Genomic DNA, 16,013 nt, shown 5'->3' with positions numbered 1-16,013 from the left:
GTCAAAATCCTAGAATCCTTCCCCAAGGACATTGTGGATCAACCTACTGCAGTTGGACTGCAGTGGTTCAAGAAGGCAACTGGGCTCTTACTTTCTTGATTAAGCTGCCATTAAAATCCTTGGTAAAGTAAACCTTATCAACATTTCTGGTTACCACCTCAAAAACTCAATTTTTAATAGCCCTTTTCTTTACCTGGTTATTCTCTTGCCCTTTATGTATTTTAAAACTCTGTTATTCTGATCATCAAACGTAGTATGCATTATCTTACCTTTCCTAATCTCCTTTTTAAGTTTCCCCTGCACATTTTTATAGTCTTCTAAGAACTGCCTTATTGACCCCTTGGTATCTGCCACAAGTTTTTTTCCTTCATCCTAATCTTCATGTCCCTTGACATCAAGGGTTTTCTGTTCTCTGTCCATTCCTTTTTAGAGGAATATATTTTCCCTGCACTCTCACTGTTTCCTTCTTTCAGTGCCTCCCACTGCTCTGACAATTTTATCTGCAAATATGTGCTCCCAGTCAACTAGGGCCAAATCATATCTTAATAAAATTAATGTTTCCTCAATTTAGAATCTTTATTCCCAGCCCATCCTTTTCCATAATTATCTACATCTAATTGAACCTTGGTCATTGTGTCCACAATGCCTTCCACCTTCCTGGATTAAATTTCTAAATATTGTATTCAACAGAAAGTGTCTCCAACCTACCCTGTCCTTGGTTCCAAACTTACTGTTGCCATCTGAAATATGGGATTTCTATGCACCAACCAAAAAGATTCTCCTGGATGCAATTGAAGAATTTTGTCCCCTCCCTACCTCGCACATTGAAACTATTCCAGTTTATATTTGGGTAGTTGAAGTACCCAATATTACTAACTTCTCATTCGTGCACTTGGAGTCATAGAGATATACAGCACGGAAACAGACCCTTGGGTCCAACTCTTCCATGCTGACCAGGTATCCTAAATTAATCTAGTTCCATTTGCCAGCATCCGGCCCATATCCCTTCTAAACCCTTCCGATTCATGTACCCATCCAGCTGAGTTTTAAATGTAATTGTACCAGTGTCCACCACTTCCTCTGGCAGCTCATTCCATGCACACACCACCCCGGCATGAAATATTACCCCTTACATCCCTTTTAAACCTTTCCCCTTTCACCCTAAGCCTATTGAAAAAAGCCGCAGCCTATTCAGCCTCTCCCTGTAGCTCAAACCCTCCAACCCTGGCAACATCCTTGTAAATCTTTTCTGAACCCTTTCAAATTTCACAACATCTTTCTGATAGGAAGGAGACCAGAATTGCACACACTATTCCAACAGTGGCCTCACCAATATCCGGTACAGTCACAACATGACCTCCCAACTCCTATACTCAATGCTCTGACCAATAAAGGAAAGCATACTAAACACCTTCTTCATTTTCCTACTTGTGGGAGATTCCACTTTCAAAGAACTGTGAACCTGCGCTGCAAGGTCTGTTTTGTTCAGCAACACTTCCCAGGACCTTACCACTAAATGTAGAAGTCCTGCCCTGATTTGCCTTTCCAAAATGCAGCACCTCACATTTATCTAGATTAAACTCCATCTGCTACTGTTCAGCCCATTGGCCCATCTGATCAAGATCCCATTGTACTCTGAGGTAACCTTCTTCGCTGTCCAAATCATTTATATAAATGGCAAAAGCAGTGCACCCAGCACCAATCCTTGTTGCATACCACTGGTCACAGGCCTCTAGTCTGAAAAGCAACCCTCTACTACCACTCTCTGTCTTTTACCTTTGAGACTTGCCTAAAACATGATCGCATGTTTGGTCATCTATCTTTTCCTGACAGTTTTGTGGCCAGTAGTTTGCACCCAACAGCATGTTTGTCACTTTTCACTTTTACCCATATAGCCTCTTTTGATGATTTCCAAGAATTCATCCCTCTTCACTGCTATAAATGATGCCTTGATCAACAGTGAATAGAATAGAAATTTATGGTATAAGTACATTTACATGAAAAAATGAAAAATTTTGTGACCCCAACGTACTGCCTACATCAATGACAGAAGTCATACATAATAAGAAAAATGTCAAATTAAGACAAAGTTCGTCACACTTCAGTTAACGGCTCAGGGGAACGGTGATTTAAGAAATGATGGAATGCCCTGAAGACGCAGCCAGGACGACACCATCATTCTCTGACAAGACCACCAAGCCAAGCCACTAGAATACTGGGCTGGAAGCCTCCAAAGAAGCCCACAATGTTAGGCCAAGAATGTTACACCTGAATGAGACTGCCTACCAGACTACTGGAATATCTGGAAGCCGAAGACAACAATATTACACACACCCCCACTTTTCTGCTCCCCTCTGTTATGTCTAAATACTATATGCACAGGAATGTTGAGCTGCCAGTCCTGCCCATCTTTCAACTAAGCCCTCAGCTATTTCTCAGGTTCCTTGCATTAAAATATTCAATTTAGCCTTCTTAAACTCAGTTCTTTCTGATCTAGTCTATACTTCCTCATTTGCTTGTATTTTAACTTCCAGTCCCATTCCAATTACTCCCCCCTCTGAACAATTTGTCAGGATCCAATTGCCACTGCCAATCTAGTTTAAATTCACCTCAGCAATATTAGCAAACTGCCCTGTGAGGATATAGGCCCAGTCCTGTTCAGATACCACCCATCCACTTCTACAGATTCCACTTCCCCAGAAACAGTCCCAATAATTATCATCTAATCTGGTCTGAACAAATGCCTAACACCTAATGAATATGGGAACAAGTGATGGATATGTTAATGAAGGGTTAATTGGGTTTAAATTGCTTATAGAAACATGGGGAGCTAGTAATCATTGTTAGGCTAGGAGTTTATGGAAGTGGTTGACTGAAATAGATATTTTTAATCAACCTGCACAGAATACATGACGGCATGTCTGAGACAGAGGGGACTTGAACCCGAACCTTTTAGCCCAGAGGTATGCACACTACCATTGCACCACAAGAGCCCTAAAAACCAGAGATATTAAACTCTCACTGAAAGAGTGGACATGACATCTGTTTCAAAAGGTTCTCTTGTATATAACGCCAATGTCTCAAATCAAAAGCACTCTCTCCTGCACCATCTCTCCAGCCACGTATTCAGTTGCTATATCCTTCTTTCTGTATCCATTACTGTATGGCACAGCGAGTAATCCAGAGATTATTACTTTTGAAGTGCTGCTTCTCAACTTCTTTTCCCCTCCAAGAGAACAGTCACATTTTGCTCAGTCTGTTCTCATAACAGAAATTCCTCATGCCTTGAACGATGCTCATTGGCCACTTCTGCATATTCTCTGGTCTCTTCACATCTTCCTTAAAGTGCACTGCCCAGGCTAAACACAGTATTCTAGTTGAAGCAAATTCAACATATCCTCCTTGCTGCTGTATTATATGTAAAAAGTGAGGTCTGCAGATGCTGGAGATCACAGTTGAAAATGTGTTGCTGGTTAAAGCACAGCAGGTTAGGCAGCATCCAAGGAATAGGAAATTCGACGTTTCGGGCATAAGCCCTTCATCATTTTTGATGAAGGGCTTATGCCCGAAACATCGAATTTCCTATTCCTTGGATGCTGCCTAACCTGCTGTGCTTTAACCAGCAACACATTTTCAGCTGTATTATATGTCCCTATTAAAGATTAGGTTACCGTATGCATTATTATATGGCCTCTCCATCCATTCAATTGCCATTAAATGTACAAGGAACATTACACCTAAGACCCTCTGGTCCTGCACCCCCTTTAGATTTGAGCCCTTTATTGGCTTTCCATGTTCTTCCTTCTAAGATGTATCACTTCTCATTCACTGCATTGAATTTCATCTGCCATCTATCGCTCACTCCACTACCTTGTCCATATCCTCCTCATGGGTCTCATGCTTCCAAATATCAAATCATCCACATATTTTGAAAATGTATCCCAAGATCTCGATCATTAATATGCATGAGGAAAAGCAACGGTCACAACAATAACTCCACTGCAAACGAGAAAGCATCTGTTAACTGTGACTCTGTTTCCTCGCACCCAGCTGGGTTTGTATCCATGTTGCTACTATCTCTTTTATTCCATGGCCCAGCAAATTGTTGTGGTTGCATTTTGGACATTGATATTTTCAGGCACAAGTTGACAAAGTGTAAATTTCCCATATTTCTGATGACAGCATGAAGGCTTGGAACCAAGGAGAGGGTAGGCTGCCAACACCTTCTTCAAATTACTGTATTTTTGTAACATGATGTAGGAGCCTTGTGCCTTGCTAGACTCTAAAGTGCCTCATCAAACTACACCTTCTCTCAGTCATGCAGCTGACCTTGCTTCGCTCCATCCAGCCACCTCACTAAAATTAAAACTTAACGAGGACAGGCTCACAATATACCCATAGCATTGTTAAATACCACAGACCTGTTCTGAGCTTATTACTTTTCCTGTCCTTGAGAAGCTACAGCCATGGGTTTGCAGGGTGACGGAGGGAGGGGAGGCGGTGGGGTAGGGGTAGGGGTAGCTGGGCAAGGGACTGCACTTATAGTTTGTTGATCACATGTCAGTATAAAATTTTGTCGCACGCTTTAAAGAAAATATTAATAAACAAAAAGAAGTTTGATTATTTACAATTCATTATCAATTAACTTAGCCAAGGAAGGTTCACTAGTGCAATCAATTTTTCCAAGGGATTTTTCTATAATGTCATGCACTGGTCTGAAATTCTCTTGATTTTTTTTTATTCACTTAAATTTGCAGGACCCACCAAAGTTGTTTGCACCCATTGCTGCTGAGAAGAGAAAACCCGTTCGAGTACTGTCACTTTTTGATGGCATAGCCACAGGTAGCGTATAAAGCCAAATGTACATATTCAGTGACAAACTGCATACCAAGTCGCATTTTATAAATAAAAGTGACCTGCTACTTTTGTTTTAAATGCATCATTTTCCTGACTGTTACCCCATTTGAAAGATTTCAAATGTTAATAGATATAGGTGTTAAAAATGCTACCATCAGGTTAAAAAATAACTGTTCTATAACTTTGTTTGGTTGGTTCTCTTTAGCATTATTTTGCCCTCAGATATGGTAGCCATGAAATAGATTAACTCAGTTACCAGTAACCTGCCATCTTCTCTCTATTAAATTGCTGTGGGATTTGAAAGGTCTGTTGATTTATTGTGATATAAAATGAATGCCAAAAATTAGTTGACAAAGGTAATTTTTCTAAAAAATGATCTTGAAACAAGTGTTGTCAAAGCATCTTAGCAAAGGAGTTTTCAGAACATGATTAACAGGGCATTGCAGACCAAGTCACAAATTTAATAATAGCCCATAGTAATGGCTTTGTTACGAATGTTTCAACTTAAATAGCATCTACTGCAGTTTCTATGCACTCAAAAGGGTACATATTTCAGCTTACACTGTACCATATCAAAATGTATTCCGTTAACAACAGCACATCTGTCAGTGAGTACCCTGAGAATTATGCACAGGTGTTAGCCTCGATAATGTATTCAAACCTCAAGTTGGATTGATCAATGCAGTTCATTAAGTGAGTCTTTTGGAATGTATGAATTAAGATTAATGGTGCCTCTCGCCTGCTTCTGGTGATCATTAATATATTCGTGCAATGGGTCATCAGTTGTTGCAGCAATGATTCTAACAGCATTTGCCCTTAGACTTGCCCTTTCACATTTAGGCTTTTGGATTTTTTGAATATGAGAGCTGGTAATGTCCCTGGGGAAAAGTGGCTGTGTATGACCTGAGTGAAGGTCAAGCAACAGCACATTTTCTGAACTAATTGAATTGAAGGATTGTAAAACTAACTGCTCAAGGACTGGGAAGGAAATATAAATTAGACAGTGTCAAATCAGGTCGAAAATGCTAAACAGCGAGAGGAAAAGTAAGATTTAACTAAGAGAGAAAAAAAAGTGACAGAATGGAAAAGTAAAAAAAAAATTAATTTTACATATTTACAATCTACAGCAATCATAACCTGAAACAGTGCAAATCCATGCTTGTAATTGTTAGTTTTCAGTGTCAGATGTTGAATAGCCGTACTTAATGATGAATACATTGTATATGTATGTTATTATTATTATTATTGGATGAGTCAGATTCCACACCGAAACCTAGCTTGATTGATCGTATTTTGATTTGTTTGTGCTTGAACAAAATGGTCTTTTGTGAAATAGAAGCATGCGTGCTACGCATTTTGCTTTAGCAATGAAGCAAGGGCCACCCCTCGTGTACTGTATACAGTTTTGGACTCCTTACCTAAGAAAGGATATACTTGCCATACAGGGAGTTCAGCAGAGGTTCACTGGGGTGATACTGGAGAGGGCAAGATTTGTTGCAGTTTAGAAGCATAAGGAGAATCAGATTGAAATGTATAAGATTCTACCAGGGCTGTAAAGACTAGATGCAAAGAACATGTTTTCCCTGACTGGGGAGTCTAGAACCTGGGCACACAATCTCAGAATATGAGTAAGATAATGTAAGTCTGATGTGAGGGTAAATGTCTTCACTCTAAGACTAGTGAACTTATGACATTCTCTACGAATAAGGCTGAAAGCCGAGTCACTGAAAATATTCAGGAAGGAGCAAAATACATTTTTAGATATTAATAGTGTCATTGGGCATGGTGAAAGGAATGGAAATATAGCATTAAGATTGAGGATCAGACATGAACACATTGAATGGTGGAGCAGGCTGAAAACCCTGAATGGCCTACTGCAGCTCATAGTTTCTATGTCTTTGTTTCTATGTAAACACATTTGATTTACTAATATCTTTCAGGGAAGGTTATATGTCATTCTTAACTGGTCTGGTCTATATGTGCTAACCAGACCAACAGCAATGTGATTGATTCTTAGCTGCCCTCTGAAATAGTCTAGCAAGCTAGTCATTATGATTCTGGTGAAAACTAACAGCCAAAAGAATTGAATTTACTGAACTATGCCAATGAGGTACCAGCGAGCAGGCATTTAACTACTAAACCAAAATCAGTATAAACTAAATGTGAATTGAAAGGCAAATCATAATACGATATAAATTAAATAGGTACAGCAAAGATAGATCTCATCACATGGATTGTCTGGACAGTGCACTCAACAAAAATGACACCAATTTCTGCCACAAAGTCCTTCAAGTCTTCCTTCAGTAACATTCCAGTTCCTTTTCTTCAAGGATTTAGCACTGATTCCCATTGAATTGCAGTTCTCCTCTAATTGAACTTCCGTGAGCATGGTCCTCATTTATATAGCACATTCCTCCAGAAATTGTCCAGTTCTGCTCACAAGAGTTTTGTGTTTATCTGAATCCTCAGTAACAGCATTGCACGACCATGCCTGGTTAGTCCGTTGTTTTAGGTATCAGAAAGAAACAACCCTGCGGCAACCCGGGTATTTTCTATTTACATCTTCTGGATCCAGCTTTCCTGTTCTTCAGCTTACTGCACTGCACAGCTGGGTCATCTGTTCACTATGACACTGACTTTTATCTGGTTTCAACCATTTTCAATTTCACACGACCTTGAAGTTTCAGCCGGAATTTGACTCAAAAAATACAGAGGAGAAGAAAGTCAGAGAGAAACATGTGTTTTGGAATTAGTTCCAGAACATGGGATAAAGTACCTCTAGAACAGTAAGAAATGCTGGGGTGAAAAGAAAGGGATGGTTAACTATCGGGAAAATCTGAAACTGTATTTTAGAGTAAGTTATCAACTAATAGATCTCAATTGATTTAAGTTATAAGAAATGCTTTATGGTCCTGTAATGCTCCAAGTAATATTTCGATATTTGCATTTTACTTGTATCAGACATATATTTAGCTGCTTCATATCAATAAAAGTTATAGTACCACATCCTCTATATTAAATATTACCAACAGATATCTCAGAATTTTATTTTTAAAATTCTGTTAAGTGTGTAAAATGTGCAACAGAATGTTCTGATCACCTTGGAGAATTTACTAGTTGTTAATCGTCAATCATTGAGTTTGTAATAAAACTCCATAAACCTAAGCATGTTCCTCTGCAAAAACCATTTTGACAGTTGTAACTACCATGGTGGAAAATTGTTTTGATTCTTGGTGGTCAGTCATTTCAGTCTGAGGAATTCCTCATGATAGGGTCCCACCCCAACTGTCTTCAGCTTCAGCAATGATCTTTTCTCCATCATAAAGTCAGCAGTGGAGATGTTCACTGATGATTATGCAATGTTTAGCAGTCCATGTTCAAATGTAATAAGACCCAGATAACATCCAAGCTTGACTGCTAAGTGACAAGTAACATTTGCACCAGGCAATGACTTTCTCGAGCAAGAGAAAATCGAACCATCTCTTGACACTCAATGTCACTATAATTGCTGAATCCTCCATTATCAACACCCTTCAGGTGACCATTTACCAGGCACTGAACTGAACCAACCATATAAATTCTGCAGCTACAAAAGCAGGCTGGGGATTCTGTAGTGAGAAACCTCCTAATTCCCCAATACCTGCCTGCCATCTACAAGGCACAAGTCAGGAGTATGAAGAAATATATCGACTTGTCTGATGAGTGTGGCTCCAACAATCCACAAGAAGTCCGACATCATCTAGGTCAAAGTAGCCCAGTTGACTTGTACCCTATCCAATCACCTTCAGTGTTCACTCTTTCCATTACTGAGCACAACATTAATACTATATACTGTCTAAAAAATGCACTGCAACTACTCATCAGGGCTCCTTAAACTACCTAGAAGAAGAGTAGCAGATGCATGGGAAGACGACCTATTGTAAGTTTCCCTCCAAACCATTCAGCACTTAAACTGTCTTACTATTTATTCAGTTGCTGGGCAAGAATCCTAGAACTGCCTTCCTAGCAGCCCTGTGGATGTCTCTACATGCCAAAGATTGCAGTTCAAAAAGGCAGCTCCCCACCATCATCTACAGGACAGTAGGGATGGACAAAACATGCTCTCACAAGCAACACAATCTTGTGGAAAATGCAAAAAAACTAAAAATTGTATGAAACCTAGAGTCAGGAAACATTTTGATATTCTCAGGAGTAAAATGTGGAAGTAGATGAAATGAACTCATCATGTTTATAATAATTAAGCAGAGCATTTCCCTAATAAATTTGAAAGGTGATGATATTACTTTGCAAAAAAAAAATAGTAATATTAGCTGTTTGAGTGGCTTGGAGAAAGTGAGGATTGAAGATGCTGGAGATCAGAGTCGAGAGTGTGGTGCTGGAAAAGCACAGCAGGTCAGGCAGCGTCTGAGGAGCAGGAGAATCGACGTTTGAGGCATAAGCCCTTCCTATGAAGGGTTTCTCTTGCTACTCTGTGCTTTTCTTGCTGACCTGCTGTGCTTTTCCAGTGCCACACTCAACTGTTTCAGTGGCTTGATTAATTAAACTCGTTAATGTTAATTTTTTAATAATAAATCTTTAGTCAAGGGGGGTTCACTGATAAATAGACAGTTCTGGTGACATTTTTGAAGTCACTATTTCGACACTGTGGTTGTTGAGGGAGTTGTTGAAATCTTTTATACATTTCACTTTTCCTCTAAGTTAGGGTGCAGAATGCAGATTTTTCCTGGAATGAGGTATCTGCCAAATGCTGTACCTCTGCAACAGAAAACTCTAAAACTGAGTTAGGTGGCAATTGGAAGAAAAAAAACTAATGTATGAAGTTTAAAGAGACCATTTGCAGAAACCATGAAATGCAAAGTGTATTAATACAATTTTATATTTTTCTGTTCGTCGATGAATTTTTTTCTGTGTCAGGGCTGCTTTAATTAAAATTCATTTAATGTTGATGATGAAGAAAACACTTGCATTAATAAAGAGTCTTTCATGAGCTTTGGAATTAAGTGTATCACAGCCAATGAAATACTAATGTAGTTACTGTTGTAATGAAGTGTATTTGTCCCAAAAATCGCATACATATAAGGAACCGGATTGTTTTTTGATGGTATGGCTGAGAGATAAATATTAATGAGGTTAGCTGGGGGACAGTATGGAATCTTGCATATCCAACTGAGAATGGTTCATTACTAAGAACAGTGAAGTCTAAAGAAATTTAGGAGTTGATACCCAGACCTGTGTAATGTGCTAATTAGAAAGAAGAAATCATTAAAATCGCTGATGGAATATTAAACTTTATGATTTGCAGGATAGATACAATGTGGGAGAAACTTTGGAAATGTTGCTGTAATGGAAAATGCTATAACAAGCCCTAATTATATCATATGTGGATTACTGTGTACAGTGTTGGAAATTACACATCAGAAAGGGTAAATTGGTCTTCACAGAGTGCAAATCCATCAGAATGTTACCAGAAGACCAAGGGTTAGGTTATGGAGATTCCCTTAACAACCACAATGTTAAAATAGTGACACCAAAAATGTCACCACAACTGTCTATTTGTCAGTGAATTCCCCCTTGTCTAAAGATTTATTTTTTAAATAATTAACATTAACAAGTTTAATTTAGTTAATCAAGCCACAGAAACAGCCAATATTACTGGTTTTTTTGCAAAGAAATATCATCACCTTTCAAATTTATTATGGAAATGCTCTGCTTCATTATGATAAACATAATGAATTCATTTCATCTACTTCCACATTTTACTCCTGAGAATATCAATCATCTTGTTCTTATTCTCCTGAGAATATCAAATCATAAAATACTTACAGTTTGGAAGCAGGCCATTCAACCCATCAGGTCCTCACCAATTCTCTAAAGAGCATCCCAACCAGACTCAACACCTCACCTCCCATCCATCCCCTAACCCTACCCCAGTAATCCTGTATTCCCCATGGCTAATTCACCTAGCCTGCACATCCTTGGACACTGGGGCAGTTTTAACATGGCCAGTCTACCTAACCTGCACATCTTGGACTGGGGGAGGAAACCGGAGCACCTGAAGGAAACCCACACAGATACAGGAAGAATGTACAAACTCCATTCAGACAGTCGCCCAAGTCTGGTGTTGAAAGATGACAGTGATAACCACTGAGCCACCGCACAGCCCATGTTCTCTGGAAACTGGAATATAAACTGATAATTTTAGGCTATTATAAAGAAATTATGGAATAAAAAGAAAAATAAACTTTTTCAGTGGATAATTCAGTCAGGCATAAGGCAACAAAACTTTAAAGTCAGACCTGAACTATTTAGGAATTTGTTTTTCACGCAAAGGTTGGTAGAAATGTGCAACTCTCTCGTAAAACTGAAAGATCTTCTTAATTTTATATTTGAATGATAGAAGAAACTTAATACACTGAACAGTCTACTGTTCCTTTGATCGACTGTCTATGTTAAAAGACATCATCTGTGACAATACAGAGGCCTTCAGTATCGCGCTGACGTGTTAGCTTAGATTAAATGCTCATATCTTTAGACTGGGAGTACCTGACTCAGGCAGCTATATGTTTACTTAACTTGGGCTGGCACCATTTAGTGTGATATAATTCAAAGCTGTTTCAAATCAAGTATTCCTCCTTTTTCCCGAAACGTCAAATTTCCTGTTCCTTGGATGCTGCCTGACCTGCTGCGCTTTAACCAGCAACACATTTTCAGCTTCCTCCTTTTTCTGTTCACACTGAACAATTCATTACATAAAGATTTGCCTTTATCAGTATTGAAGGTGATAAACCAGGTTGAACTGTTTCTTGGCTGTTCTGTAGATAGTTTCAATGCCCAGTCATTTATTGGACAAGAGATGCAGTGCTACCTGAGAAAAGTGGAGAAGAGGGTTAGTGTGACCAGACAACTTTGTTTAACCCCAGTCACCTTCAAGATCAGGTCTGTAGCTTGTCCTATTGGTGACAATCATGAATTTGTATGTTCTTCTAAATTCAGAACATGGTAAGAAATGTCTGAGAGCAGCTAAATTTGGAGAGGATACTCCAGAAGTCTTTACAATTGACAGACTTGAAAACTTTCCTGAGGTTGTGAATGGCTTTGCAAACAGTTGGCGTGTTACTTCCTTTTTTTCTGGGATTTGCTAAGCAGTGAAGATTGTCTATGGATGAAAACCACACTGTGGGTCTGAGAGAATTCTTCAGCCACTCGGAGGTGACAACGTAGGAAGATCTTTGCAATGATCTTCCCTGTGGCTCCTTCGCAGTTACTGCAATCAGACGTGTCTTCCTTCTCTAACATTATCACAATCACAGCATCTTTCTGTCCTCTTCCCAGGTGAAGGAAATGAAGTTTCCATATTGGGAGTGTAACTCTTGCTATGTTTCAGAGTTTTGGAAGGGATTCAATCTTCTGCAGAGGTCTTATTGTTTCTCAGCTGCCAATAAACTTTACAACTTCCCTCTGGACCAGGATAGCACCAAGACTGAGTGGGTGTTCAGAAAGAGAGTTAGGACATTCAAGTGGCAAACTCTTCGTTGAGGAGTTCTTCCAAATGTCCTCTCCAGTGAGCACAGGCTGCTTCCTTGTTCTTAATGTGCTCTCTGCCATGCTTGGATCTTGGTCTGGCAGCCCTTGAGTGTTTAGACCCCAGATCAATTTGACAATGCTGAAGAAACCACACATATCAATTGGCATCCATAAGTTGATGGATTACTGTGCTCTTACGTTGAAAGTTTTAAGATGTACCACTACCTTCAGATGTAGGTGGGACTGCTGTCTTTCCCTTGATGGGTGGTGAAGATTCTGAGAAAAATGCATTTAGCATTCAATGTGAACTTGTGTGTGCATTCACTCAAACTGAGGTGCAGGTTATTATCGATGACTCCTTCTCTGAACCACTTGAGAAGATGGGCCTTCCACAAAGCAGTTAATAAACTAAGCTCAACATTGTTTGATTAAATTTAATGCAAGGTTCTAAAAAATGTGGGCAATTTTCTATGTCTTAACAGCTGCCTCTCAACTAAGGTATACAAAGTGACAAAATTCCTCATTGCTTTGGTCTGACCATTGTCATCAGGAAGACAAATGTCGTGATCTAAGGGTTGCCATACTACCAGCTTCAATATTGGTCATGTGTTGCTGGAGGCTGTTAGTTTTACAGGGATTTAGGTTCAATAATCAGCAGCACCCTTGTAACTTGAAGCTGGAATCACAGTAACATAGCAAAAGCTGCAGCTGTTGTACTCAAACTGAGGAAGACAGTGTGTACCGATGGCAATCTGATTGAGAATGCCAAATTGCGAATGTGTCAAGAGTGTTCCTGGTGTACCTTCTACAGTGGTGAAAGCAGGACTGTCCTCTGTTCCATTTGGTAGGATAAGGTCACCAATTCAATAGATATCATTGGCTTAGCAATGTGTGTGTGTTGGTTCAGCCAAATTCATTCGATAAATGACTGAAGCATAGATATCATTGGTTAGCAAAGAGTTTGTGTTGGTTCAGCCAAATTCATTCGATAAATGACTGCTAGATTGCCAAAGATTTTCTGCACTGTGAATTAACCATTGGGTCACAACCTCCTGAGTGTCCATACCTCCTCTACAATGCCTCCTACAAACAAGAAATGAAGGTGGTTGACGTTGACACTGACAACTGGGAGACGATTGTTGATGGTTGTGGTCCTTGAAGGCTCATAGTTTGGAGGAGCATTGGAAAGTGCAAGCAGAAATGTAATTCTTCAATAACCAGAGAGGGGACTCAAGAAAACCAGGGGCTAGCAATTTACTGCCACCTTCTCATCCCACTGTCTTTACATGTGTGAAAATAGGCAGATGCTACCGTGCCAGAATGGAATTCCTGAGCCAAACAAACAATGCTTAGCTAAATGTTGACACGACCGAGCCAACTGCCTGGTTTAAAATGTAAACAAGGTTGGCAGTTAATTGTCAGTCATCATTTAACTGGTGCATTCTCCATGTAATATTGATACCAATCAGAGTCAGCATAACAACCAATCAGCATTTCTCTCCTACAGTAAACAGTAAAAATGTTGGTTTCTCTTTACATTGACATCCTTGCTTATGATTGCAAGACGAAAAACTTCAGCATCCCTGCATATTTCTCAGTGATACTTCAGTTCTGTGTCACCAAACAATTAAATATATGTACACTAGGAGGATTTGGAGAGCAAATAGCATGCTGTTCTTCCATATAAAAGAATTGGAGTATGAGTAAAGCCTTAAAGGGATTTGGAGGGATCACATTTGGAGTTATACATACAGTTTAATTTCCGAACCTAAGGAAGGTTGTTATTGTTCAGAGACTTTGAAGAAGATTCATAGGAATAAATGTTCGGATATTTACAAACTTTAGTACTGAGAAACTTAACATATTTCACGATCTTAGTCCACAATAAAAAAGAAGAGGGATAGGCAAAAGTTTATTCAAAGAGGTAGGCTCAACAAATTATCTGTTGCTTTGATTAATTGTCATTCCAAATCTTATGAAAATTGTGTCTAAACATATCAAATATATATTCTATTAATGCTGTTGTTTCATTTAATATTTCTAATACTTTATGATTAGGATCCTAAGTAATGAAACAATGTGAAAGTTGCCTCATTTAAGTATAAAGAATGTTCAGTTGGAAACATTCAGTTATTGTGTTCACAATATTAGGTAATGACTCCACGAACCAGTTCTGAACAATAACTGAAAAGTAATCCTAAACAGTAACTGAAAAGCAGTGTTGCAGCTACCCAACAGAAAAAAAACGCAAGTATAAAGTGCTGTTATAATAAAGTGCTTTAGTCGTGTTTCATACATATTTAAGTTTGAACCTGAACATAGAAATTTTGCTAATATTTTGACTTCTTAGGGCAGCTCCGTAAATAGTGTTGTTTATGCATTAATTTAGGTTTGTTGGCAGACAGTAAAAATTGGACTTTTGTGCAAAGATTAAAAATATGTATTGCAATATATTTGTAAATTTAACCTTTATTTAAAGGAGGAATGCAGGTTGAGCCATCTTTTCTAGCTGTGCCTTACTGAAATGATAACTAAGCCAAAACCATTTTTGGCAAAATCTAAAAGGATTTAGCTAGTAACTCATCATTATTTTTGCATTATTTATCAGTGAAAGATGGGCAGGCTGACCATTCTTATTCTTTGAATGTTCAACTGTATCTGTCTGTTTGCAGGACTCCTCGTGCTAAGGGATCTGGGGATTCAAGTGGAACGCTACATTGCATCGGAGGTCTGTGATGATTCCATCACAGTGGGTATGGTCCGGCACCAGGGGAAGATCATGTATGTGGGAGATGTTCGAAATGTTACTCGAAAACATGTACGTGAACACTTTTAAAATTGATTCCATGCATCAGAATCTGGAAGTAAATTTGATGCAGATAATTGTTGAGAAATATATCTGCTTTTACAGAGGTTTATCAAACATCAATCCAGCTATTTCTTTTAGCTAGTGCCACTTTACTAACATCAATATTTTTTAGCTCTCCAGTTTCACAAGTCGAGAAGTTTTTCTGAGCTTTTCTATGAAGACATCTTCTTCCATGAAGACTAACGGAAAGCAACTTTATTTACTCTGCCATTTCTCTATTCTCCATTTCCAAATGGAGAATTCCAAATTCTCCTGTCCCTACCTGTAACAGACCCACATTTACCCTTTCTAAATCATATTCCTTTGGCATATAAGTTTTCAGAGCCTCCTTTATTTTCCTTTCCAACTTACATTCATATTCTTTTTGCCTTATCGGTACCTTTATCTTCTTTTGCAGTGTCCTAAATTAGTATAGAATCCCGACAGCGTGGAAACAGGCCATTTGGCCCAACAAGTCCACACTGACCGTCCAAAGAGTAACCCATCCAGACCTATTCCCCTCCCCTATTGCTCTACATATACCCCTGACAAACACACCTAATCCACACATTCCTGAACACTATGGGCAATTTAGCATGGCCAATGCACCTACCTTGCACACCTTTGAATTGTGGGAGTAAACCGGAGCACCTGGAAAAGAAGGGAAAATGTGCAAACTCCACACAGTCACCTGAGGCTGGAATCAAACCCGGGTCCCTGGCACTGAGAGGCAGCAGTGCTAACCATTGAGCCACCATGCCACCCATATAAGTTGTTCCCCATT

The 16,013-nt window shown here is 39.1% G+C and overlaps 1 protein-coding gene across 10 annotated transcripts in view; it reads left to right on the top strand.

Moving 5' to 3' along the window:
• dnmt3ab (DNA (cytosine-5-)-methyltransferase 3 alpha b) overlaps positions 1-16,013 on the top strand; it is a 608,585-nt gene that overhangs the window by 499,745 nt on the left and 92,827 nt on the right. For all 10 annotated transcript variants that reach the window (XM_060854172.1, XM_060854193.1, XM_060854182.1 and 7 more), the window contains 2 exons: positions 4,758-4,842; positions 15,054-15,199. In XM_060854172.1, coding sequence (XP_060710155.1) covers positions 4,758-4,842; positions 15,054-15,199 — 231 coding nt within the window. The remainder of the gene's footprint in view (positions 1-4,757; positions 4,843-15,053; positions 15,200-16,013) is intronic.

The sequence above is a fragment of the Hemiscyllium ocellatum genome, chromosome 3, assembly GCF_020745735.1.
Source record: "Hemiscyllium ocellatum isolate sHemOce1 chromosome 3, sHemOce1.pat.X.cur, whole genome shotgun sequence".
Taxonomy (NCBI): Eukaryota; Metazoa; Chordata; class Chondrichthyes; order Orectolobiformes; family Hemiscylliidae; genus Hemiscyllium; species Hemiscyllium ocellatum.
This window is presented reverse-complemented; position numbering and strand designations above follow the sequence as displayed.